The 27,463-nt window shown below is 44.5% G+C and overlaps 1 protein-coding gene across 1 annotated transcript in view; it reads left to right on the top strand.

The window, feature by feature from the left end:
* Positions 1 to 25,346, top strand: part of PI16 (peptidase inhibitor 16) — a 169,163-nt gene extending 143,817 nt beyond the window's left edge. The window contains exons 4-6 of the mRNA XM_086923274.1: positions 1,660 to 1,748; positions 3,228 to 3,680; positions 24,341 to 25,346. Of these exons, the coding sequence (XP_086779400.1) occupies positions 1,660 to 1,748; positions 3,228 to 3,680; positions 24,341 to 24,471 (673 nt within the window). The 3' untranslated portion in view covers positions 24,472 to 25,346. The remainder of the gene's footprint in view (positions 1 to 1,659; positions 1,749 to 3,227; positions 3,681 to 24,340) is intronic.
* The last annotated feature ends 2,117 nt before the right edge of the window (positions 25,347 to 27,463 follow it).

Below are 27,463 nucleotides of genomic sequence, written 5' to 3'. Positions count from 1 at the left end.
CGGCCAAGGCATGGAACACCCTCCCTCTCCTCCTATGACAAACACCTTCACTCTCCAAGTTCTTGAAGGACCTCAAGACTTGGCTCTTCGAAGAATCACAGTGATCACCCAGGAGCTGCGCGCCTCCCCCCTCAGCACCTTGAGACCCTTTCGGGTGAGTAGTTGTGTTTTACAAACCATTGATTGATTGATTCATTGATTGGGCAGAGGATCGTAGCCTTGCCACATGTCCTTGTGTTGTAGGAGATTCCGTGGTACTCACTGGGTCCTCTCTTTGCAGTGCTTCAAAGTTCTCCTCCTGTGTGGTGTGTAGGCACCTCTTTGATGTTATGGTGCTGGGATTCGCTTGGAAGGTTCTTTAAAGTGTTCATGTCCTGGGGGGCTTTTCTGCATCATTTTTTCTCTTCTTCTCAGCAGCTTTTCTAGTAGGTCATGGTTGGGAGGATCGCAGATATGGCACATGCTCATGGACTAGAGACAATGATACGTGTGGCAGCAGGGGGCTATGGCTTTAGATTCCAGTCCAGGCTGATAAATTCTGTTGCCTTAATGCACAAACACCCGCTTCTATTCAGAGTGCAATTCTCTGACTTCCCCCTTAAACTTTCCCACACAGTGTGGATCTATCAAGGAGCCTCAAAGTTTGTAATCAGGTGCGAGCTGCTTCTGCTGATTACCCATCGGAGCACCTAAAGACCAAACCTAATTGTTGTTACATTTGCCAGCCCCTAACCCGTTTCAGAATTTCTCCAGGCCACTATACATCTTGGTGCCTTGAAGCACCACTTCTTGATGCTACAAAGGCGCACAAAGTGTAGGAGATCGGGGCATTTTTTTTCAATCTATTGTTCCACAACAAACAACCTTGCATCCTGATACTGTCCTGTAATGTATATCTCTGCCATCAGTTAGCACCCGCCAACTCTTTTCTTTTGCCCAGTGATTTGCAAGAATGATGGATTTTATTTACTTACCACAACCTTCTACTGAGCCAGGCTTGGCATCAGTGCCTGACAGTACTGTATTGGAACAGGCCCTCCAAGGCCATTTCCATTCATTTTCTTTGAACTGAGAAGCAGTTTGGTAGTTGACCAGGATTGTTTGTCAGTATTTACTAAGGTTCAGATTACAAGTAAATTAAGATTACTGCCCGGTGAAATGATACAGCAGTAGAGAGTTCCCTCAGATTCATGATGATATCTCTCCCAGTCGTTTACAAAAAAAGTATGCAAACAATTATAAAGGCTGCACACATTACTATGGTAACTAGTGATTTCACACAGGAGGCCAAATCACTACTCTCTAGATGATTTTTGAAGTGACACGTTTTGGATAAAACACACTATTGCTGGAAGACTTTCATCGACCCGTCGCTTGTACAAATGAAGTGTTCGATACAAACCACCAGTGAATTCTATCTCTCACTGAAACTTCAAAGTGAGTGTCCACAACAGAGAAAGTGTTCACTTCAAATAGTGTATTTGTCATTGAGAATACTTTCGGTTTTGAATTTTGCTTTTCATTACAGTTTTTAATGATTTCAGAAGTTAGTCGAGCTGGGCTTTTGTAGTACAAACTGAAATGATATCTGTTGTATATAAAAGTGCCCTGTGAGAATAAAGGCAGCATTTCCATCATAACATGTCAATCTTCTTGCAGGGGTAACATAGTGGGAAGGAAGCCTTACACCGAAGGACCCACCTGCTCCAAGTGTCCAGCAAACCACATATGTGTCAACTCTCTGTGTGGTAAGTCCCAGAACCACTAAAGTCGAGGCAATGGTGATGTAACAGAAGTGCAGAACATACACACAAGAGAGATACCAGAAGTATTCACTGTAACAAGAATCTTATCATAGATCGCTTTATGACAGTGTGACTGGATGAAGAATGAAGTAGAGATCAGTTTTCTGTGACTATTAACACAAGGGTGTCTAAAGCCGGTCCAGGAGAATGGATGCCAGATTCAGGATATCCACAAGATATGTTTCCGTACAATGAGTCCAAAGGAGAATCCTTTACACAAGCAGGGGTACATCTGAAGATCTGGCATGGCTTTGACATTCATTGACCAACTTTAGAAAGCCCTGACAACAACCTGTCTATTTAGGTCTATACTGTGTACTCATTTATTATAATTTTCTGATAAATCGAGGCTACAGTTAGCATCGCATGTCTTTTGAATCTATTCACCAAAAATTGCTCTAGTGTAAGCTCCATTATTGTTGGGCAGCTATTCCTCGCTGATGTTTTAATCACTATGTCAATGCCAAGCTTCAGTTATTTATTCAGCAGTTGAGGGTAGCATTTAAACCATTACTATATGTTTCCAGTTGCCACAGATATGGAAACTGTAATCCAGACAGATGAATTATCTTGATCAAAAATAATGAAATGTGGCTAAACCTGAGAGTTGGAACAGGACTTCATGTCTCCGGGATTCATGGTTGGCAATTTAGCAACAAAGCCAAAATTCCTCACTTGGTTATTGTTATAATCTTCCTAGTCATCATTATCATCATTGCCATCATTATCATCATCATCATCATCATCTTCATCATTATCATCCTCCTCCATCATCATCATCATCGTCATTCATTTTTGTAGCATGTAACACAACCCAGTCAGGGGGTTCTCTGCACAGATTATAAAAATGTGGTATATCAATAACAAAAAAGTTCAAAAGTAGCCTCCACTCACACAGGGTTGGCGAAATGGAAATCTATGCACAACTGAGCTGTTTTAGGTGTAAATTGTACGCCTCCACAGCAGCACTCACCAGCTTGTGTTCAACCAATTTTGGTTTGACTACCCTAAGTCTTGGCAGAAGGACACCATCTGATAATCTTATATTGTAATTCTTGGTCCTTTGATAAACCAACTGAATATGCAAATGGTGTGTCCTCAGACTCTAGGCACAATTAAAGACTATTATTCTGAACTCAATCTCACATGGAAGATAACCAGAGCAGATCGCTCCTGAGAAAGAATTTTGAGCCTTAATCGATAAAGCCATAACAGCATTGAAGATGCTAATTTCAGCGCTGTGTAACACATTATAGTAAGGCATTTGAGGAGTTTTGTCTGCTTTGCAGTACATCACTGTCTTTAAGCCACATCAGCTGAGAGGCACCTTCCTGGAGGTGTGTGTCATTAGTATTAGCGCTCCGTTTTGTTTCTGTTGGAGAAGTCTAGGTGTTAACTATAGCCCTTTATGTTTTTCATTAGTGGAAGAATTAGACTTGGAAGGCACTACAAGTGCATTCTTCACAAAAGAAGAAATTCTGCCTTATAGGAGGCCTACATCCCCTGGTCTTTACACCTCTTTCGATGTAGATGTAAGCTTGGAAGAGGTCAGCACACCCCGTGCTACAACAGAGGCGACCACTTCCAAACTTCGGACATCATCCCACAGCCTTGTGCCATCTACAGATATAGAAGTGGAGTTGGAAGACACAACAGAATCAAACATCGCAACAGAGACAAATGGGTTTCTTCAGCTGTTTACATCCATCGGCTCTAGAACGTCTCCAGAAGTAGAGAAGGACCGTGGAGAAAGCAGCCAACCACCCTTTAACACAGAACAAGCAATCACCACTGAGGGAACTGTCCTCTTGAGCAAAACTCCTTCCCAAGAATATGCAGAAGGCCTCCACCTGTTTTACCATTCTGGTGCAGCAGGTAAGGTGGTCTACCCACTCGGCATGTCTTGCTGCATGTTGGGAAAACAGACCTATAGATGGCCTTGAACACATACAGTTGTTCGTTTATACAGTTCATTATTTAAATTTTCCGTCAAGAGAATTTTGCTAAAACGCAGCTTCCATTTTCCCTGCAATACTAACTTTTGGCTTACAGCAGCTAAACTTACGCATGTTTTGGAGAGAAAAGAATTTCCGATAACCTAGAGAAATTCTCTTGCATGGCAAAATAAAAACGAGCTCACCCGTTTAATAAGAATTCTGGACTTGCATTATGCGTTTTTTGTTGTAATATATTTCCTTTTATGTTTTGCCTTTCCCCTTAAGTAGGTAAAGTACGTAATACACGCTCTACGGAGGGACCTCATTCCTCCTGCCATCCGATAGTGTGTATGGACAAACGGGGGTCGCAAAGAGGCATTCACCGCCTTCCTTGTGCTATGCAAGGATACGGAGCAATGGTCTGTGGCCGGTCTGCCTCTGGCACTCCTTTGTATCGCGGAAGCAGTCCTTCTGTCCTTCAAAGTCTGTGGTGGCGGGAGAAGCTGCTTCCTTTACCACGTTGGAGCCCTGTGCATGTGAGCACAGAGTGAGACACCTCCTGTCGGTTGCAGGCCTCCCTCTCTGCATTTTCAGCTAGTCACAAGAATTTGCACAAGACATCCTTCCTCATTAATTTTTACGCGGAAGGACTTCTACAATCCTTGTGACCTGCCTTTTCACTTGGTGCCAGATGAATAGACTGGACACAGTGCAAAGAACTGTCCGGATCACATCACATGCACTGTGCAAACAGAGCACCATTATCAATCCTGGCAAATAACTCATGTATTCTCATATCTCGTATGTTTGTGCAGAGGTCCTGCTGTCTCTAGCGCTGCTACAATTACCGTGCCAATTCGGCGCAACATTGTATTTTTGTAATTCTGCACTGACGAGGCATCCAAGTGTCTGGAGTGCAACCTGCTTTAGTGGCAGTGCTTGCAAAAGCATGACTGCATGTATGCCAGAAGAGGAGTGTCTGGCTGGGAGTAAAGTCTGAAGCCTGATTTGGATACAATTGGTATCACATGTTCATAAAATAGTTGAGTCAGATCTTCTAACTTCAGAGTCGGTGTTTGCAATCAATCTGTTTTAATAAATCCATTACAATTAATAGTCAACATGTCCCTTAATTTTCCGAATAGTGCTTTGGCAGCTTAATTTATATTGTACTTCACTCTGACTGCAGGTACATTTGAAGTTTACAATGATGTCCCTAAACCAATAATATTTCCAAATGATGTCCCGAGATCTTCTATTTTTTTCAAATATCTCAAATTCCTCCATTTTTATAGTCAGACTTGACAATGCAGATGTCACAAGACGATTATTTGAGCATTACATGAGAGGAGCGTTGGCTCCGCCCACATATTTGGATCCAGGAGAACATGTTTTAATTGGGTAGAAGTGTGCTTCCACAAAAATGTGCTTGCCCTTTAAACAGCTGTAATAATTTTATTTATTTAGCTGCCAGAACTTCAACTTTCTGGGGCACACACATGGCACTGTACTGCTATTTAAATGTCTCAGATACCTAGATAAATGATGGTGTATTTCTGTGGCAGCAGCACAGAGGGAGGAGGGTAGCCATTAACCTACATGGATGTATAGATCTGACTTGACAGTGCAATGGTCATATGATCTTTAACCTACACCAATATTGTTCTTCAGTTCTTTGCTTCCATACAAATACATATTCATTTCCATGCTATTTACTTGTAATGCTTTACATTACCATACTCGCAGCTCCATATGATATTATAAGGGAAGGAGTGCATCCTCATTCATTGTACTTTTTGCATCACATTACCATACAACATTCCTTTAAAGCGTTGGCATTGGCAATGCTTGTTGCAAATGTTGTCCTAAATTCCTCTAGTGCCGTCCCTTTTTGTGGATGTTTTTCAAATTCTTCTGTTTCATTTCTTTATTTCCTTGCACCAGCTCAGGCCCCATGGACAGCTGTGTTGCTGAATTGAAGTGTCCATGCCCATTGATAGTTGTTAATGCTTTGTCAGTTTTGGTAATCCACAGGGATTTACACTACCATTGAAGGGTGGAAGGTTGTGGTGTACGTTGAGGCTTGGAGAAGCTGCTGCCAAGTCTAGGACATAAGGACATGCAAACTGATCACAACTAAAATATGGAGAAAATGTGCCAAAATATAGCAAAGTATGATTAAAAGATTATTTTTTACAAACTTACCAACTGTATGCCTATGACACAGAGCATGTGTAGGAACTTTACTTCAAAATCACTATAAAGAAATTCGCAATCAAAATAGGAAGGAGTATTCTGAAAGTGTCCTGAGCACAATAGAACAGTCAATGGTAGGTCTTGAGGCAAACTGCAAACAGTCCTGCCTTATCAGTCTCCAACCTTGCATCCCTGGCATTGACACAATACAAACAAGATCTGCTTCAGATAAACATAAGCATGGACGGCTCTATCTTGGATGCAAGTCAAAATCCCTAGAAATCCTGGGACTGGACAATGGAGGTAAGGCAGTTTTAATACTGCTGGACCTCTCAGCAGCTTTTGATACCGTGCCCCATTGACGTCTCCTTCAGAGACTCAGGGAATGTGGCTTCTGGGGCACGGTTCTTAGGTGGTTTGCTTCTTTTTTGGAAGGCCGTCAGCAATCTGTCTGATCCCCACCTTTTTCAGCTGATATTCCTTCGCTGAATGTTGGAGTGCCTCAGGGCCCAGTTTTGAGCCCAACTCGTTTTAATATTTATATGGCACCACTGGCACCTCTAGCGGAGAAACTTGGGGCAAAGGTTATAACCTACGCCGATGACTCCCAACTATTGTTCAGGTATGAAAAGGATGAGCCGCTAAATGAAAGTTTAATACACCAATGCCTGAATAAAGTGTTTGATTGGTTTCGACAGAACCAACTGTCATGCAATTCCACCAAAACTGAAATTATCGTTTTTGGTCACACCCTGGGTGATGAATCGCGGAATTGGTGGCCCCAGGATCAACCTTCTACATCCAGTCCTGTCTCCACTGTGAAAAATCTTGGAGTCAAGCTTGATTCGGATCTTTCTATGAAGTCGCAGGTTCAATCTGTGGCTGGCACGTGTTTTAGGCTCCTAAAAATGACTAGGAACTTTCGACCACTGCTGCCACTGTCCCACAGGAAGACGGTAGACCAAGCCTTGATTATGTCATGGCTGGACTATGCCAATGTATTATACCTGGGCATCCCAAATTATTTACTGGGCAGCCTACAGGTTGTGCAAAATGCGGCAGCCAGAGCGATCTCTTTGGTTGGGCTTAGGACTCACATGGCGAGTCATTTGAAAACCCTTCATTGGTTATCAGTGAAAAACAAGATTGATTTCAAGTCTCTTGTGCTGGCCTTTAAGGCTCTTCATAATAGCGGGGCTCAGTACATCAGAAAGAGAATCACGCCCTATATCCCAGACAGGAATTTGATGTCATCTGCCCAACATCTGTTACTGGTGCCAAAATTCTTTCAGTCCAGGAAGGAGGGACTCTCCTTCCAGGTGGTAGTGGGTAGACTTTGGAACTCGTTGCCTCTCTCCCTCAGACAAGAGCCAGAGCTGCTTAGCTTTAGATGCCAACTTAAGACCTGGCTGTTTCATCAGTAATGAAGCTGTGTTGGATTGTGAGTGACTAGGGTCCCTCTTTCTATGGGGGACTTCTCAGCGCCGGGACAATCCTAGGAGTAGCAGCGCACTTTACAAATCCCCCATAACATTAACATTAACATTGGGCCCATAATGGGGTGGGGGCAGCACATACCACAGACCAGCTTGTTGGTGTATAAAAGGCCGCTTTATTGGAAACAGGTGCACCTTACAAATACATACCCTTGGCCTGTGCCGTTCAAAACTAAACCTCACTAAATATATACTTTCTAACATACCCTGCACCCCCACCCCTAAAAATAGATCCCCCCTGCAACAATTATAAACACCAACTTGCAATTTCCAACTTACCTGCCTACCTAACTATATAACTTCTTATATCTACCTCAAATGTAAACCAGACCTCATAAAATCCCCCCTGCACTTTTAGGAAAAAACGCCACCAAAAGGCCTACAGAAACACACCAGCACCTGCTCCAGCGATGAAAACCCCATACAATATAACCCCCCGATGCACCTGGTCCCAACAAGACCACCTCAATAAAGTACAAACCCCCCAGAAGAAAAAGAAACCAAAGGCGGGCGGGAGGGAAAACAGAGAAGCCCCCAGGTCACCTACAACCATTTGCTGGGTAACTACCACGAAAATGGTGGATAGTTTCCCAAAATGTCCGGTTTAATATGCCCCCAGCTCAAAACTAGCCCAAAACCAGCCCACCCAACCCAAAAGGAGCCGACAAAGCCCAATCAGCCCAACTGGGGTACTGGCTGCCCTCCAGCCCCCCCTCCACCCTACTGGACAAAACCCCCCAAAGCCCGATTAGCACAAAGTTAGGTTTGGGTTACCAGATGGCATGTTCTCTTCCGAGGCAGCAATTTGGAGAGGATGAAGAGGTCATCCTGATCTGTGAAGACGTCATAGCTTTGACGTCATCACCCATGACACTCTCTTCAAGAACGTTTTAAAAACAAAACCTTCGAGCCACTCTCTAGACCATATCCCAAGCGACCTTCCAATAGATCTTCATACCCACACACTCCTCTTCTGGTCCAGTCTGATGAACCTCTTTCTTAGTCAGTGTTCCTTTCCTGGGGTCCTCAAAATAGGCCAGGTAACCACCACTACTGAAGAAACCCTGTGCTGATGTGAACAACCTTAACAATTTCGGCTCTATTGCCAACCTCTCTTTCCTTGACAAAAGCACAGAAAGTTGTGTAGTGGAGAAACTCACCCAACATATCAAGGACAATACATTCTGGATGAATTTCTATCTGGCTTCAATCAAGGCTGCAGCACCGAAACAGTGCTGCTGCAGATTATCGGCAATGCCCTCCGTATCCTTGATTCAGGCAGCTCCTGCCTTCTGATCCTGCTTGACCTCTCTGAAGTCTTAGACACTGTAAACCATCACACACTTCTTAACACTCTTAAAAAAAGAATGAGTTTTGAAGGAATAGTTCTTAAATGGTTTGAATCATACTTCACGGGCAGATCTCAGATGATCAAAATTGAAAACTTTCTTTCTACTTCAAAGGCTGTGGATCATGGCATCCCGCAAGGCTCTATCCTTGCTCCCACCCTAATCAATCTCTACATGGAACCGTTAGATGATCTATTACAAAAGTCTGGGATTCTTTATCACCCCTATGCTGATGACAGCCAACTGTACCTCAAGGTGTCCTCTGCACACAACACTTCACTCCTCGCTACCACCATCTACTCTACTCAAGAATTGATGACATCTCACTAACTAAAACTAAATCCCTCTAAAACCAAGCTCATTCTTATCACAAACTCAAATTATTCACCCCCTGTGCAATCATCGATGGAAAATCTGAACATTCTCGACTACAACCCCACCTTGATCGATAGTGATAATCCCTAGGAGTCATCCAGGACAAAAGACTCAACTTTGACTTCCAAATTAACACCTTTCCAAGAATGCATGGTACCAACTAGGCCTTCCTAGAGGGTTCTGTCATCTCATTCCATAACAAGACCTGAAAAATCTTGTTCAATATTTAGAACTCTCCAGACCGGACTATTGTAATTCTCTCCTTGCAGGCCTCCCAAGGTCCACCTCTCTCCTTTAAAATCTATCCTCCATTTGGCTGCACGCATTTTCCATGGGGCCAAAAGAAACAACCATATCACACCTTTGCCGAGAACTCTTCGCTGGCTTCCTATTACAGCTAAGTCAATATATAAGACTGCCTGTGTCACCTATAAAGCCATTCACAACTCCACCCAATGCTACTTAGCCAACAAACTTAAAATTGCAGGTGGCTCAAGACCCTCATGTAATGCTGAAAACCTACTACTTGAACATTCAACTTTCCAAAGGGAAAGACTTATGGCACAATCATTCTCAAGTAATGCAACTAGAATTTGGAACTTGCATCCATCAAATCTCTGCACCACCACCTCTTTCTGCATCTTCAAAAAGGACCATAAAACTCCTCTCACCCAAAGACACTTATCTCAATAATTCTCCTCTCGTCGCCTAGCGCCCCACTACATGCACCTAGCGTTACTCTGACTGTTTCATGACACTCACGAGAGAGCTAGTTAGCCCTTTTGCTTCGCTTCAACTTTGTAATTTGTAACATGTACTTTTGTCTCTCTAATCGCTCTAACTTTAGTGTTCAATTTGTATTATTTAGTTAATGTGTAATTTGTAAATCTGGAACCCTCACCATGAGTATGTATAGTAGTTATCACCTCTACCACTTTACTTGGAATTTCTCATGCCATGTACTTCACTCTATTGTAGAGCGCTCTAACTCCTATGGGTAAAATACGAGCTATATAAAATTGCATCAATAAATAAACAAATAAGGAGAGTGAGTGTAGGCTTGACCCTATAACTTATATGCAGCAGTAAGGGATTCATGTGCTGTATGTCACTACTTGTTAGGGCTGTCAAACGTGGTGAGTAAAACAGTGGGTCCTTGCTCCATTGTCTAAGGGGTTAGTTGTGTTCAAGACTTATTTGCCAAGTAAGAGTCAGCGGTCGATCTCTCCACTCAAAGTTCTCCACTTGTTCACCATTTTGATGAAACCATAGGAATGCAGGGCAGCTACAGCATTACGTTGGCCCACACACCTTTTATATTGCCTTCTATATAATGTTGTAGCATCCATAGGGACGGCTGGAGAAGCTCCTGAAGAGCAGTTAGAAATAGTAGCGTTTACCTCAGTGCCTAGGAAAGGAGCATAGACATTCTAAGCATGCAGCTTCATCTGAGTGTTGAAGAGTGTTTGGGGCCTGAATGATTGAGGCTAAATATATAGTTATGTGACCTGCTTTTCCGCATGGATGTGGTGAATTACTTAGTTGGATTAAATATGCCTTGTAGTCCCCGAGATGGATGACAAGCCCAGTGTGTATCAAAAACTTCATTTAATTTGTGAATGAAGATCAGAGAATGGATCCAAGACCCCAGCCTAAGTGGAGTCAGTGTGCCAGGTTGATTCTCCTCTTGGCTACTAAAATGTCCTTTGGAGTTGTGCCACTAACTCCCAAGTTATGAGAACACAAGACGCAGAAGCCCAGGTGATTTGTCACCTATTAAGTGGTGGGCCTACCTCCCAAGGCAGAATGCTACTTCACTGGATTCCTGTGGGTTCTGACGTCACTTGCCTTCCTTGGAAGTCTATTTGCAGCTGGCTAGCACCCGCCTACCTCACAGGCAGAAACTTGCCCAATTACCTGGATGGCAATCGGTGCAATACAGATGAAAGTCTGTCTGTTGTGCTGCCCTTTAAAGATTATTCTTCCAAGCGCCTTCAGTTTGGAACTCCGTTCCTTTTAAGCCACATGATCCCTCATTGACATATGTATATGTATGAAAAATGTGTATCCATTGCACTGTTAGGAAGTATATATGCATGTCTTTGGAAAACATACCTTTTCTGAGAATCATTGAAAAATAAGAGGAGTCCCCCCCCCCGCACAGTGTATGTGGTGCTTAATAAATGCACAGACCAGGCAGTCTGTAAAAAGGAAAACTGAAAAAAGTACAATTGAAATTATTAGAACTGATCACAGATTAAAGAATAAAGGAGAAGAAAAGTTTTTGTTAAACTTTGCACAATGAGAGGTCAACAAATCATAGCAAAACCACAGGTAGAATGAAGGGTCTTCAATATTACACTTGAGTCTGCTACCTTACCAAAAAGAGTTTGAAGCGCAGTGGCAGGGGGATTTTATGCTACAAATATTTGATGTTAAGCTACAGTTACAAGTGATCAACTTATGAAATGAAACAACCAGCTCTTTGAAGTGTGGAGACCTTCATCCTGATACCCTGGCTCTGGCAAATGTCACGTATCAGGGGTTGGACCATTGCTGTAAAGTTTCCAGTTTACCTATGTGTGACATTTCTGTATTCAGTGTGTGCTTATGTGTTACATTACAAGGCTTACATGTGACACTTTCAGTGGCACTACCAGTGTCAATTAAACATGTAATTATGCGTGTACGGTAAGGTTAGGTTCGGAAATGAGCCTCTTTAGTGCCTACTATTAACTATCTGAGGGAGTAGAGACGCTAGCTATGGGAATGAGGGCTACATTTGAACACTGTAGAACAGAAGCAGTACAAAATACCCACGAAGGAAAGGAGTGAGGCTGTACCATGCGGTGCTAGCCGCCTCAGCGGCACACAGTATAGGCACACTACAAATATAAGTGCATGGGCATACTAAGCAAGAAAGCTGAGAGGAACTGTTTTATGCTTCTGACTGTATACTGTGCACTTGTTCCCGTCGTCCGAATCCCTGGCTTTGGAAGAATCCTGCTAGAACAATGTGCTCATGTTGTATCACTTAAGGTTTAACATAGCCATGGGTGTACAACAAACAGAACAATGTTTGTGCTGATAGACATCTTCCTGGGATACAACATCTTCATTTTAAAATTCTCATGTGGAGATATTTGGTTGTTTCCACACAAAATGGCATTTCCGTACAGAAGGTTTAGGCTTCCTTGTCCTTGGAGCATGCATCGGTGCTGCACCTCAGAGTCCCCAAACCGTTTCCCCTTTGCTTAGTTTCTACATACAACAAAGACCTAGAGCAGAGAATTAAAAAAAAATTAGATCAGCCTGGGAATGTGGGTACCATGAGGGTCAACCCTACTGACTGCCTGGTGACCATCAGTGCCCACTCCCTTGTGTCCATTTGAGAGGTGTATGCGAGACACGGGTTCAGGAAAGTATAGCCTATGTTATGTTATGTTAGGTAAATGCCCACAAAGATGGGCCCACCACTGATTGGCTTGGGTTATGATTTTTGAAGCTGGCACTTGTTTACATTTGTTACAAGGTTCCCACTTGTTCAACCCTCCCTACTCCAAACTGGTAAAAACTAAGGGGCCGATTAGGATTGTGGTGATTCCACATCCTCCGGGCTGACGGAAGCCACCGACGGCCCGGAGGATGCGGAATCACTGCAGCAGTGCCTCCAAAGACCCCCCGCCAGATTAGGATGGCTGGGGGGTCATCGGCGGACGGGAAAACAATCCGCCGCTTTTCCGCCGCGGTCGCCTTCCAACCGTGGCGGAAAAGCTCTAATATGGTGGCGGTGTCTATCAGATACCCCCAGCCATATTAGGATGGGGCAGGAAACATGCTTTTCCATGGCGGCTTTTCCGCCGTGGAAAAGCACGTTGTCTTTTCAGTTTGGGGGCCCGTTGCGGGCCCCCAGGGTGTCAGGGGGTGCACATGCATTTACATGCACAAAGCGGCAGGCACCGCGCGGTGCCTGCCGCTTTGTGCATGTAAATGCAATACATGCATTTTTAACCTTGCGGCGGGTGCTGCTTCAAGCAGCACCCGCCGCAAGGTTAAAGATACGGGATGTGACCGCTAGGGTGCTGTTCACATCCTAATTTGCATGGAGGGACCGCCGCTGCCCATGCGGACGGTCCCTCTACCTCGGGGTGGCGGACGTACGCAGGTCCGTCCACCATCCTAATGACCCCCTAGGTCTCAAGAAGTTCTTTGAATTCACATTAAAATCGAAAGGAGATCTGCTGTACTACTTTGACAAGACATCTTACAAGGATTCCCATTGTTGTGTGCCCAAGGTTGTGGGAAACCTGTGTCTGCTTACATGATAGTGGGAGCTAGCATATGTCATTATCGGCCTGATAGGAGCATGGGTGGTTGCACTTACTCTAAGCCTTACAGTAGCGTTCGGATTCTTAACACCGGTCGCTCTGGTTTCGGCAATATTTAAATAATTTATTACAGTTACTGAGAATGCAAAATCTAAGGGTGCAATTTGTCCTTGGCCCGGAATCCTGTTTATCACGTTACAGCTACGACCCAGCGGGGAAAGTGGGTCCCCTAGTCCAGTTGGTAACATGCCATCTGAGACTTTTGATTGCAATCAGCCATTCATAAGATTCTGGGTAGTAAGGTTTGAAAGCCCCAATAGACCTACTGTGAGAACAATTCCAATTCCGGCATCAGTAATTCCCACAGTTGGAAATGTGAAGAAGCAGACCAGGGGAAGCTGTAAATTGCTCCTGTTTGTGTCCAGTGCTCCCTGTCACTAAGCCGAATTAGTATAGTCACTGCATTACCAGGATTTTAGAACTTTGACTTTGGTCTAGACCCATTCAGTACTCTAAAACAATACTTTTTTTAGGATTGGAATCTCAGTTCACTTGTTGGTGGAATTTTTTGACATGTTTAAAACATTATCATATTTTGCAACAATAATAATAATTCTTTCTTTATTTGGATGACAACACATCCATAAACAGGTACAACAAAACAGTCAGAAAAATCAGTTAAAACAGGTAAAAGTACGCAACTGGTTAAGACAAAGCAAAATACTAAGAACCCCACAAATCTATGGTTATGTACCCCATCCCGCGTATATTAACCTCATAAATACAAAGCAATAGGGGTTCAATCAATTCTTGATAACCTAGATCTGTAAGCTGCTCTAAAAAAACTAATCACAACAAGGAAGGTGTGGTGGTTTAGTAGCAACTGTAAATGCAAAAGTGCCACTTTTGCCTATCTAAACTGCAAGGTCTAAAGTAAGATCTAGAGGAACCGTTTTCTTGGCACTGAGATTGATTTACAAAGTAAAAGCGTGTCCTGTGGAGATCTAAGATCACAGCCACAGGGACCTCTTTGGGTTGAGGTAAAAAATACCGCTGGTGAGGCTAAAACATGGTGGAGTTGGTTAAATCTAAAGCGTGAAATAAAAATTCTATCATGGGCGCTCGAAAGTGCACTAAGGTATGGCTCCATACCCGGCACATACTTTAACATTACATAAGCCCTCACTAAAGGTTAACTAAGCTTAATATGTTCGCGCTGGGCAGTGACAAATTTATAGTATACCTCTTTTGTGCTATTCAAATCTCCAGGGCGTAAAGTGTCATGTGCAAAAAAAAGGTCTGGGCTTTAGCCTGTGCAGCTTCCTTAAAATAATGTATCCAGGGAATTTTAAAGGACTGATCCATGGCCAAATAATCTGCTAAAATCAAGCGGTTTAAACCCTTATCTTCATGTGATCAGATCTTTATCCAGCAAAGTAATGGGTTAATTGCCACTTGATCTACCAGATAATCCACCACTAGCTCTTCATGGACAGACCAAGCTGGTGTACCTTGGGGGATGCGCAAGATCCACCGTAAAAACTTATTTTCCACCACCTGTAAACTATGAGAGGGGATATACCCCCACACCTCACTGCCATATACATCTTTTGCAATAGTCTTGGATTTATATAGTTTTAAGACACTGCATCGTCGGCATAGAGTAAGGCTGGCAAGGCTCTCCTCCCCACTTTAGGAGAATCCGACTGAAGTGCCAATAGGGCTGCCTCAAGGCCATTAATATATACAAAAACTAAGACTGGATCTAAAATGCAGCCTTAGCACACTCCCCTCATGCAGTTAAAATGTTTTGTGAGTTCCCTCCCCCCAGGTTTATTTCTCACTGTTGCAGTCGTCTTGACATGAAGTGATATAAGTAGATGGACATTAGAAGGTTCCACTCCCAGGGAGATCAAGATATCCCATAGCTTAGTCTGGTTGACATGATGAAACGCAGACGTGAGGTCCATAAAGGCTAAGTCCGGGACGCCCGGTTGTGTCAGTGTGTATTTGGTAGTCCAAACATACGGATTGAGGCACTGGTCTGTAGCTGACATGCCTTCCCAGAAACCAAATCGGACTTCTGCTAAAATCTGGTTATCTATGGCCCACACAGACAATCTAGATAAAAGAACCTGACCCAAGACCTTTACAACAGCATCAATAAGAGAGATCGGGTGATACGAATGAGGATTGTCCTTGTCCTCTTTTTTTATAGATTGGAATAATTATGGCAGTAGACCAGGAGGGCAACATCCCCTTTAAGGCTACCGCATTAAAAACTTGGGTTCAAAGGGGGGCCCAGACCTTGATATTATCACAAAACAGATCTGGGGGTATTCCTTCGGGCCCGAGGCCTTATTTAGCGATAGCAGCTCTATACTTGAATGAACCTCACTCAGCGAAAAACTGATGGGAATTACAGATGGGCTAGGCGGTATATCTACCCTTGGCTCCTCCTGGGGTCCTATGGAATATACCTTTTCAAAGTGAGATACCCACTGTTCTGAAGTGATATGATGACATATGGAAGGTCTAGCTGATTCTTCAAAGCAGGGGCTATTATGGATTTTCCAAAATAGGGCTGAATCCCTCAACTCCCCTGCTTTCGCTAGCACCTCCCACGCCTGTTTTTGTAACTGGTGCCTGCGCAATTCCACCAACCCTTTGTATAGACGCCGGAACTGATTCACTCTATCTTTCAACCGAGGCACCTGCTTCAAGTCAGCCTTTAACCTCCTCAGTGCTTGAGAGCACTTGCGGTCAAACCACGAGTGAGGAGTCTGAACATGCCTCACTGACTGTGTCGTTAAGGAACCGGAGACCACCTGGGCAATAAGATAGAAGAGCTTAGAATGACCTTACTTGAGGTAGAGGTCCAAACAAAGGACTATCTCACGCCCTCAGCAGGTGAAAAGACTATGGTTAAAGGTCTTAGCATCTATGCTTGACCAACGTAGACGCCTACCCTGATCAGTCAAGGTTGGAGGTGCCTGTAAATTACAAGAGGCCATTGTATGAATGCCCTCCAACCTCAGTGTGGGTGTCAGGGGGTTATGGTCGCTAAAATGGTTTTTCTCTATGGTAAAAAGGCCTGGGCCCAAGCCTAGGGAGGCAGACACAAAAATATAGTCTATGGTGGTGGCAGATACCCTACCTTTATAGGATGGGGGCAGGTGGGAAATGGGTCCTGTGTGCCAGTGGTCCAGGGTGTGCACTAGTTTATGCGTAAATAAGGAAATGTTCAACTCATCACCTTCCATGGTATGCTCCATATGCAAGTCCTCTGTGAGTGGATAGGGCTGTGTGATAGGAGGGTCCATTAAAAAAATCAACATAGGTGGCAATTAAAATCATCCACTAAAATAAGGTTCATATGCCCAAGACCCTCACCCTTTAAGGTGTCTAGGGCAATGTTTAGAGCATTAATATTGGTCGGCCAGCCCTTACCCTTCTTCATGTTTTAGAAGTTGATTATCCCAAGTGGACGCTCTCTCCCTATACTCTATTTTATTCCCTGGAACACCCAAGAGTCCCACTTGAAAATCTGCACCTCTTGCAAAACTCTAGCTCAACAAATATGATAAGATCCCTGCTCGCTCTTCCCATGTTGGAATCTTGTGCTGGGCAAAAAAAAGTCTTATACCCATCCACAAATAATTCATTCTGTCTCTCCCAGGTTTCCTGTAGACATATAATTTTGAAAGATCTAATATATAAAAGCCATCAATCATCTGAAACTTTGGCGGGCCAGCTAGCCACATTCCAGGAGACAAGATTACATTTATTTTTGGGATTATAGTTAGAATCTCCTAAATCAGCCAAGGGGGACAAAAGCATATAAGACCTTGCCTGAGAGTCAGGATTGGCTTTGTACTTCACCTCGGGAGGAGGCTCTGATGATATCCTAGCCGGCAATTAAACCAATGGGGCACTAACTGCTTCAGGATCCTGACACAAGGGGCCTTTTTGATGGAGGGGCTGAGCATGTGTTGCCTCCAAATCACGAAGTCAATCCAACTCATTAAAGTCCTCTAAAGGGGCAAGACGGCTCAATGGAATTTATGGTGCTCCTGTCCCGCCTCTCTTCTCCACGTCAAAGCCCCGTAACCAGGGGCAGGGCAGACAAATAAACAGATTTCCACAACATTTGTGATGGATTTCAGCTGCCTGGGCCAAAGTACACTGAGCTGACCACAACCTGTTAAACCAGGGGTTGCTGAAAAACTAGACCAAACACAGAATATAGTTAATAAATTCAAAGTAAATGCAGTGCTAAGGAGGTAGGGAAAACCACTTTATTCCCTAATATGTGGTCAATGACAACCTGAATTTGCAAAAAAGATCTCCTGCACCTGCTCTAACACGTGTTTCGCCGTCCTAATGGGAAGAGATTCCACGACTTCCTCACGGTTAAAATATCTCTTTCAAAAACCCTTAAGTCCGGTTTTATTCCCGACCCGTAAGTCCTCTGAAAATTTTTCTCCTCAATATAATGTAATGTAAACTATATCCGAGTTAATTTCCTCCTCATTGCGATGCTCCAATTATGGAGACGATTTACAAAAGGGGGTGGTGATGAACAGAGTGTCTGAATTGAGCAGACCACTCTTACCCAGTCCAAAGATCAGGGCTTGATCCATCACCGTTATTTATCTCACTGCCCCATCCCAGCTCAGAACCTGGCTATATGCAAATCAGTCTGTCCCTGGCCCAGTGCATCATGGGAACAGGGCAGACTAAACTACCAAGCCTATTCTTTACCAGAAAGGAGACAAGCTACCAGGGACCGGTTTCTGGCATTTCAGCCGTCTTCGGCCCGGCTTGCTTGAATCCTGATGGAGCAGTGAGAAAGGGACTCATGTCTGAGTATACCCTGCCACACCTATAGTGGCCAAAATCGATTTACAAAAGGGGGTGGTGATGAACAGAGTGTCTGAATTGAGCAGACCACTCTTACCCAGTCCAAAGATCAGGGCTTGATCCATCACCGTTATTTATCTCACTGCCCCATCCCAGCTCAGAACCTGGCTATATGCAAATCAGTCTGTCCCTGGCCCAGTGCATCATGGGAACAGGGCAGACTAAACTACCAAGCCAATTCTTTACCAGAAAGGAGACAAGCTACCGGGGACCGGTTTCTGGCATTTCAGCCGTCTTCGGCCCGGCTTGCTTGAATCCTGATGGAGCAGTGAGAAAGGGACTCATGTCTGAGTATACCCTGCCACACCTATAGTGGCCAAAATCGATTTACAAAAGAGGGTGGTGATGAACAGAGTGTCTGAATTGAGCAGACCACTCTTACCCAGTCCAAAGATCAGGGCTTGATCCATCACCGTTATTTATCTCACTGCCCCATCCCAGCTCAGATTATGGAGACAGCTTATCCTCGTACCCAATCCGGCACGCTAAGTCATCAACGGTGTTCACAGACAGTGAGTACGCCGAGTGTGGTAATGAAACACATGTTGGCTAGAAGAGACTCAATTGGCTAAAAAGTGATTCAGCTCACTGCATAAAAAATCAATAAAGAACAGAAAGAAAGAAGGCGACTGCTTGAATATATTATTGTCCCTTGACTAGACTACATACTTTGAGGATGTGCAGGAGATCTTTTTTGCAAATTATCCATTAAGGTATACAGTACTTGCTGTGAGGTACTGCATCTGCTCATGGATTTCGGGATGTGGTCATCAGATGGAAACTAAACTTTGCTAATCAAGCTGTCTATGTTAAGAGAAAAGCCTCATCCCTGTCACTAAGGTGGTCTATGGGTAGCCACATAATTGCAGAGTGAAGGATCCTTAAAGATTAGAGGTCCCAAAACGTGAAGACCGTCCCCCTTTTTCCACATGGAGGGCTAAATGCCTGAATGAATAAAGGAAGTCAAAACGTACCAGAGATAAAAGAGCTGGCTACAATGCAGGTGTGAGAATGTTATTGCTGGTTGAGGCAATTGGCTTACTCAAACATTGAAGTGGTCACTCCATCTTTTAATAAATAAGGAAATGTTTCTGTTACTGTAACAAACAGGTGGCAAGAGGATCTACAGGTTTTTCAGATACTAGTTGGAGATACCTCTGCAAACCATATCAACTTTATTCACAAATTCTCGATTCATCTAATTCAGCCTCTTAACATTGGAACAGACAGAGAGAGAGAAAACTGTATTGAGACACTATGACTACGTGAGAGAAGAGAGAAGAGTTCTTACGCAACCCCTGGCCCTGCAGTGTGGATTCATAAGTGAAAGGGTTTGTCTAGTTTCAACAGCTTTGTGTAGCTTCAAGTGTGTCTCATTGTGATATTTATGTCAATTAGTGCATGTATAGTGAACCTATCTATTGATATCACAGAGATGCCTAACATACCAATGGTGTTAGTAATTGGGTTTCTGGTTGGCAGAGGTATGCACCCTGTCCAAGCAAGAACCACAATCCTAGTCAGGGTAAGCTAGATACCCACACAAAGCTAACCTGTCCTCACCATCTGGTAGCTTGGCATAGAGCAATCAGGCTTATCTAAAGTGTCAATATATAAAGTATTTGTGCAACACAAACACACAGTAACACAATCAAAACACCACAAAAACACACTAGACAGGTTTGGAAAAATAGACAATAACTTTATAAATAAATCAAGACCAAAACAACAAAGATCCAATGAGTAGAAGTTGAGTTATGAATAAAAAAAACCAGTTCTAGCCCTTAGAAGCAAAAAGCAGCGATGGGTGTAATCTGGTCATGCTGGACCAGGACAAAGTCAACAATTCAGGCCACCCACAATGGAGCACAGGCAAGCTACAGGAGCCAGGCAGAGCTCGCTGAGCAAAATTACCTTAAGCCTTGTAGCAGCACAAGATGTGTCAATGATCCGCCATGCAGGGGGCATGTTGTTGCACCAGATTTCTCCACGCAGCTGCACTGATGCATCAGGTCCATTAAGCGAAGCGCCAGTTCCGAGTGCAGCGGTTCTGAAGGTGATGCCCTGTGGGTTAACCCAACCTAGAGGGGCAATGAGTTGATCTTCTCCATGCAGTGGCAGCGATGCGTTGGTTCTCAAGCGATGATTCCGGATGTGATGCGGTGGTTTCGAGTGCAATGCAACAATTCTACTCCCTCAACAGGGTTGATGCACCAGTTCTTCTCCGAGCACACTGGAGATGCGTCGATTTCTCTGGTGCAAGTATCTGGATCCACTTTCAATGAACTAGGCACATGAGCAGGGGAAGAGACTTTGATAGCCCTGAGTCTCAAGCAACAGGAGGCAAGCCAGCAAGCCCTTGGGAATAACTCTGGGTTGAAGGCAGAGTCTCGCTCTCCCTCAGCAGGGTCAAAGAGCAGCAGGCAGCAGGGCAGCACAGCAGAAAAGCAGTTCTTCCAGAGTAGCAGTCCAGCAGAGTGACAGTTCTAGGGTCAGCACATCAGTTCTTCTGCCAGAGGTTCTTTCCAGGTCCAGAAGTGTCTGAATTGGTGGGGTCAGAGACCCAGTACTTGTACCCAACTGTGCCTTTGAAGTGGGGTTCACTTCAAAGAAGGGTCTTTGAAGTGCACAAAAGCCTTTATGTGGGGACAGGTCCTCAGCTCTAAGTGTCAGCTCCTTCCTCCCTTCATGCCCAGGAGGGGCCATCAGAATGGAAATGAGTACTCAGACACACCTAACCTTCCTGTGTTTGTGGCTGTCTAGAGGGAATGTACAAGGTGTAGCTGTAACCCACCCCAGACATGTATTGGAGAAAGGCTGCAGGCACTCAGAGCTGTAAAAGTAGAGAAATGTCCACTTTCTAAAATAGTAATGTAAAATCCAATTTTACTAGTAATGAGGACTTGTCATTACCATTCCAAAGATATAAAACATGACACAGCTACTCCTTTATACTGCAGTATACATCGAAGGAAGAAAATGCCATCAATTAATGCTTTTGTGCAGGAAGGTGTCCCTTCCTGCACCAAAATACGCATCCCTGCAATGCAGGCACCCTTGCACCATGGTGCAAGGGTGCCTGTGTTTGCGCTAGGTGGCCAAATTTGTGCCAGCGCAGAGGAAAGTACAGGGAAGCGTTGTATTCCAGTAAATATGACACATCCCTGAACTCACCTAATGACACAGCTCGGAGCAGCAAGATCGCTTACAGTGCTGTGCTGAGTCTTTTTCTAGTAAATAATTATGCCCCTAAGTCTAGCAAAGTTAACAATTATTTGTGTGATTGAGAGTTCATGCCTAAGTAATTAATGCTTTCCCCACACACAATATTATTTAATAATTGTATTGTCAAAGCCAGATGACATGTACCTCCCACTTAATATTGTGCATGTCTAAAAGTGTTGATTATCCTGATTATACAGCGATGGAGTGACAGCAATGCGTGTCGGGGCACTCCCGCCTCCATGACCTTCTTGTTTAGGATTGGGAGGTGGCTGTTGACGGAAACATAGCCAGATATCTGAGTCAAGATCCTTCAGCAAATTACAAGGGTGTGAATAGCATTCAGTCTCAATTTGCTGGTTATGCCTGCTGTGAATCACAAACCTTTCAGTATTATTGACTGGGGTGAGGCACTGTCTTTGCCAACAATCATCAGTATGCAGTAGGATGTATAAAGTGGTGGGTCTTCGGGGAGGGAATCTTCTTGCCACTCTTAAGTTTTGATTCATATTTCGTCACTGAGGAGACATCTTGGAACCTTGCTTGTATTTGCCCCCATATAATAATCTAAATATCATAGGTTTTGCTCTGATCCGCTATAGGGTTTTACTTCCATCATTTCAACATCAATTTGGAAACAGTCTTTTCAAGCAGACATAGCTGTGCAGGTACAGGGAAGCAGGCTTCCCAGCTAAATTATGCAGGGCCCTTTGCAATGCATGCTCTTTTCATTCCTTAGAGGTCGCAGGTCCTTTGATACTTCTTCCGCTTACCCTATTATTAAAAGTATCCACGAGCTATATACTCTTGATTCAGAACTTCTGGAACTCCAGTTCATTGATGAGCAAACCTAGGGGGGCCTGATTTGAGGTTTGACAGACATGGTACTTCCAACACAAACGTGGTGGAGTACCCTGCCCAGCAAACCCTTGGACGGCCTGCTCTATTAGGAATAATGCACAGCGAGGGTTGGCTGCAGGACCAGTACTGAGGTCAGCCTGCTGTGGTCACCAAGGCCATGCTGCTCACAGCTGAAGGCATGCAATGTGTGAGCTATCTGCAGGGATTGGCCTTCGGCCACCCCATTGTGGCTGCTGAACCCACTCTGGACATGGCAAAACCCCCTAGTCTGAGCTGACACACGAGTTTCAAGATGGCAGAAAAAACATGTTAGTCTTAATCCAGCAATCACATTGCATTAACATTTGAAAATGTAATGGCAGGATTAACCCTTGAGATTAAATGGCAAAGACAGAAGTGTTAACCCTTAAATACTTGCTCTCCGCCGTTTTTAAATGCTAATATCTCGAAAACTGCCATTTGGATTTACACCAAAGGGAAAAAAAGCTAGCTCTCTGCTAAAAGTCCTACTTGTGTGCCAAGTGCGGGATAAATCCGTTCAGCGTTTGGGCTGTAGCTGAGATTAACATTTTCACAATGGAGCTAAAAGAGGAAATTACTTATTTTTTCATTTTCACTCTATAACTTTTTGCCCTGTGAACGGCTCTTCAAGGAATTTGTCATGTCAAAACGTACCTCAACGAACGTACAGACAAGTTTATGGCAAATCCATCCACAGGGTGAAAAGGTATAGAACTGCCTTTTTAATGGAAAGTGTTCGCGCTATATACAACTTTATACATAAATAAATAAATAAATACATACTAACATAACTAAACAGTGGCTATGCCAGTTTGTAATATATTTGCCATGTCAGTGAAAATAAATCTGGCACAAAACTGTACGTTGTTTAGAGCAACTCTACCAACCAAAACACATTCATGCATTTATTACTACAATGCACAGATCAAAAATGAATTTACTACCCTGGGACAGGAAAAGTGAAATGAGAAAAACACGTATTACTGGCTCACAGATTGCATCTAACAATTACTTTGCACAGGAAAACAACTCTTCTAATACTCACAAAATCTCTTCAGTGTGACTTTACCTTGTTGCATAAATGTAACACCTTACAGCCTGGTTTTGGTTAAATATATTTTGCTTCTTATTGCTATTGCCTTGATCACGAGCATGTTCGGCCTTTGCCTCCAGATAGTACTGGTGGTAATAGCAACTACTGCAACTTGTACTAACACTGTTTTTGCGACAGCTTTGAGGTGCAGTCAGTTTCTCTCTCTTTGGCCTATGGCAAGGCCCCAAATTGTTTTCACACTTTAAATGATGTGTTTTATGCACTCCTCTCTGTCCTGTTTGCACGTGGCTTTATGGGAGGTTCTGATTAGGGTCCTGGGTTGGCATCATCGAGAAATTCAAAGACCAGGAATAATGGGCTTTTCTTCATCATTTTGGATTAGAGTTTGACAACAATGTAAAATACTCCAATTTCCAAAGAACGTGCTATATCAAGCAGAATTTCCTTCAGCATGGCAACGGCAAGATGGAGGCCATTTCACCAGAGGGTGTAACACATACCCCTAGGAAACTGGAGGATTTCTCATCACGATTAATTTCGTGTTTGCGCCTGTATCTTGTAATTCGCAGAGAGTGGGGTAGAGATGAAAGGTGAGGGAAGACTGACAACCTAAATGTTTGTTCGTAAATCGCTTGAATCTAAACTATGATACCGTTTAATGGCCCCAAAACTCTAGGGCAGCAGCTTTTGGGGGGACACACTTCGATATTTCTCTGTGCCGTTGTTACTTACCGGTCCTTCTCATTCTGACGTAAATGTATCTTTTGTTGCAGAAAGTGAAAGTGGAGCTGGCGGTGGTACTCAAGCTGGCGGTGGTACTCAAACTGGCGGTGCTCCTGGAACAGAAGCCGGCCCCTTGGCACTCCTTGCTGTCATTTTAGCCACTTACCTCTTCTTATTTTAATGACTCCATGACTCACCGGTAATCTTCATTCCCCGAAAGACCTCTTCATTAGGCCTCAAATTTTTCCTGCCGCTAGGAAATGTGTTTAATCTTGTAACCTCTATCTAGCTTGTGTGCACGTGTGCCCTGTGGCACCGGGGGTGTCGCATTCAGGCCTACGGCTACGTATGTGATGCATGATACGGTGTGACCGAATTTAGCTTTAAAATCAATTTGTGCGCAGTCTGGGGAGTAAAGTAAAAGGTACCAGTAGCGCCTTCATCCTCCGGGGGTCTCAGGCAGAGCATTGGCGCAGCAGGAATGAATGTCACAGACAGGCATGGTTCAGCAACGTTTACCTCTGTCATAAAGTTCATTTGAAGACAGTTTAACCGCTGTACCATCCGTATTTATGAAGACGAATGGTTCCCTGTTTGTTTTAATAAGAAAGGGGTATCCGTACAGCACTCTGGGGGAATGGCCTGTCGCCCAATGACAGTAACCAGGCCCGGACTGGCCATAGCGGGCACCGGGCAACCCCCGGTGCGCCGCGCGGGTGGGGGCCGGACATATAACATGACGTGGGACATAGCGTGACCATTGGCGCCCGTGGCGGGGGGTGCGGGTGCCCTGGTCAGGGGCTCAGCAGGGGCTCCAAGGATTCTCCCATCATAGGAGGCAGGGATGTCAGGAAGTGCTGTTTTGTAGGACAGACTGTATAACTAATTTATGGGCATTGCTGGGGCAAGGCATTATGGGAGCGGTGATTTCTGCAGGCTACTTGCGTCCCTCTGACTAGTAGCTCAAAATTAATAAAATGTATTATTGTGCCTATGCGTTTAACACATTGTATTGTAAGAACAAGTAATGCAATAAAAAGTGTTACTCCAATGAGAGACGGCCTGGCTCCAGTTTGTTCCTCACTCTCCCTGTTTTCCTGTGTTCCCTTCCCCTCTTCCTCTGCTGCTGTCTCACACCATCTCGCACTTTCTGGCCTCTTCTGCCTATTGACTAATACATGGTGTTGCCAGGAATGTGCCTGTTCCCTGGAGATGTGACTACACCACTGCAGCGCGCACGGTACACACTGTGCGTGACCTACGTCTTTACACTAACGTGTTTATCAGTTCTGAGTTTGCAGTAGGAGCCAGAGCAGATCGTCGACACCCTCCCTCTGGCCAGTGGTTGCACCCGCGGCATGAATGTACATACACGTGCCTTCTCCCGGGTTAGTTTATACCCAGCTTCATATTTGTCTTTTTATAGCACAAACTCCCCCCAGTGAGGTTTCAGAGCGCTGCACAGGGTATTGTAAACACATGCGTACAGGTAGCATAGTCTGGTCCCAGGGGCGGCTCTAGGCTCATGGCGGCCCTGGGCAGGGAGCGTAGGTAGGGGGCCCCGGAAGAGGGGGTCCGGGCGGGGCGGAGCCCCCCTGAGCGCAGGAAGGTAGGGGGGGGGGGGCGCAGCGCTCCCATGCTTGTGACGGAACCGCTCTTTCACGAGCCTCGGGCGCGCTGTGCTTGTGATGGAGCCGCTCCGTCACAAGCACAGCGCAACCGAGGCTATTGGCGGAGCGGTTCCGTCACCAGCATGGAAGGTGTTAATAAAATGTCCAGAAATGCGTTAGATGACCAGTACCTGCGACTGCTCCTATCCTTCCGAATTCGTAGCAGAACGATAAAATTTAGGAGGAGGGTTTTGTGAAACACGACGTGGCATGCCGTGGGTAGGGAAAAAAAGAAGCCAACCAGGAACCAGGAGGAATGCAGGAGCGGAGCCCATTGAAGAGAGGGGGGTCAGGGTGTTTGGAAGTGGGACAGAGCCCGGAGGCCGCCAGATCCCTGCCAGGGGCCGCCACGCAAATATGTATCCATCGTCAGAGTATTATTATATTAAGGATATATAGGATATATATTGGCGTGGCAGCCCCTGGGGTTTGGCGTCCCTGTGCAGGTGCACAGCTTCCACATGCCTAGGGCCGCCCCTGCTGGAATTATTTTAGAGCCCTAGAAAGAGCATTTGCAAGTTTAAGACCACAAGAGGCATCGAGAGGAACAACTTCAGAGCCCTGTTCAAATGCATATGCACTCATAGGAGTAAAATAAGTCTTTAGTGACAAAAACTAGATACTATTTTCAAGCCTTTCTAACAGGAGGAGATGCAGCATTGAAATAAAACAGTTAGAGTACCACTAGGCCGCAAGGGCTAATCATCGCTTGAGTGCGGTATAACTTGTGAACACTGCAGTAATGAACATTATGGGGCTTGTTTATAAGAAAGTACCGCAGCGCGGCACAGCAAGCCCTTTGGCTGCGGCACTTTCAAAACACAGGGATATGTCATATTTACAACAATCTGACGCATCCCTGTGCATTTCCCTACTCTGGTGCACATTCAGCTGCCATGCAAAAAGCAGGCACCCTTGCGCCATGTTGCAAGGGTGCTTGCATTGCAGGGAGATTGTTTCTGTGCAATAAGGTGTACCTTCCTGCACAAATATTTTTTTAAAAAGAGGTGATTTCCTCTTCCTATTTGTGCTGGCAAATGCTCACCCCCAGAAAGAGGAAAAAACAAGGAGAAATGTAAAAATTTCTCCTTGTTGCACCACGCGTAGTATTCTGACGCATTTCCAGGTTTACGAATTCCTCTAAATCTGGAAATTGCGGCAGAATACATGGGTGTTGGATGAGAACACGCATAGCAAAACACTGGTCACGCCCTTTTCACGCAAAGTGTTGTGTGAGAAGGGGCCATATTTACAGGGACAGGAAAAGCCACGCAGGGTGGCTTTACGTGTCCTTGTAAATATGGGGCAGGAGGTTGGGCCAGCGAGGAGTCACAAAAAGTGACGCACTGGTGGTACAAGGGGCTTGTAAATAAGCAGTCCGCTACTCTCTGCTACCTGTCTACCTCCTGCCCTCTGTTTGTGCCTCCTCTGCTCCTTTCTTGTTTTGCCTTTTCTACTAGTTTTCTTCTCTCTGTTTTTCCCTCTTCTGCTCCATTTTGCCTT

Source organism: Lissotriton vulgaris, chromosome 5, assembly GCF_964263255.1.
Source record: "Lissotriton vulgaris chromosome 5, aLisVul1.2, whole genome shotgun sequence".
NCBI classification, from domain to species: domain Eukaryota; kingdom Metazoa; phylum Chordata; class Amphibia; order Caudata; family Salamandridae; genus Lissotriton; species Lissotriton vulgaris.
The sequence above is the reverse complement of the archived record's forward strand: the minus strand, read 5'-3'. Positions and strand labels throughout refer to the sequence as shown.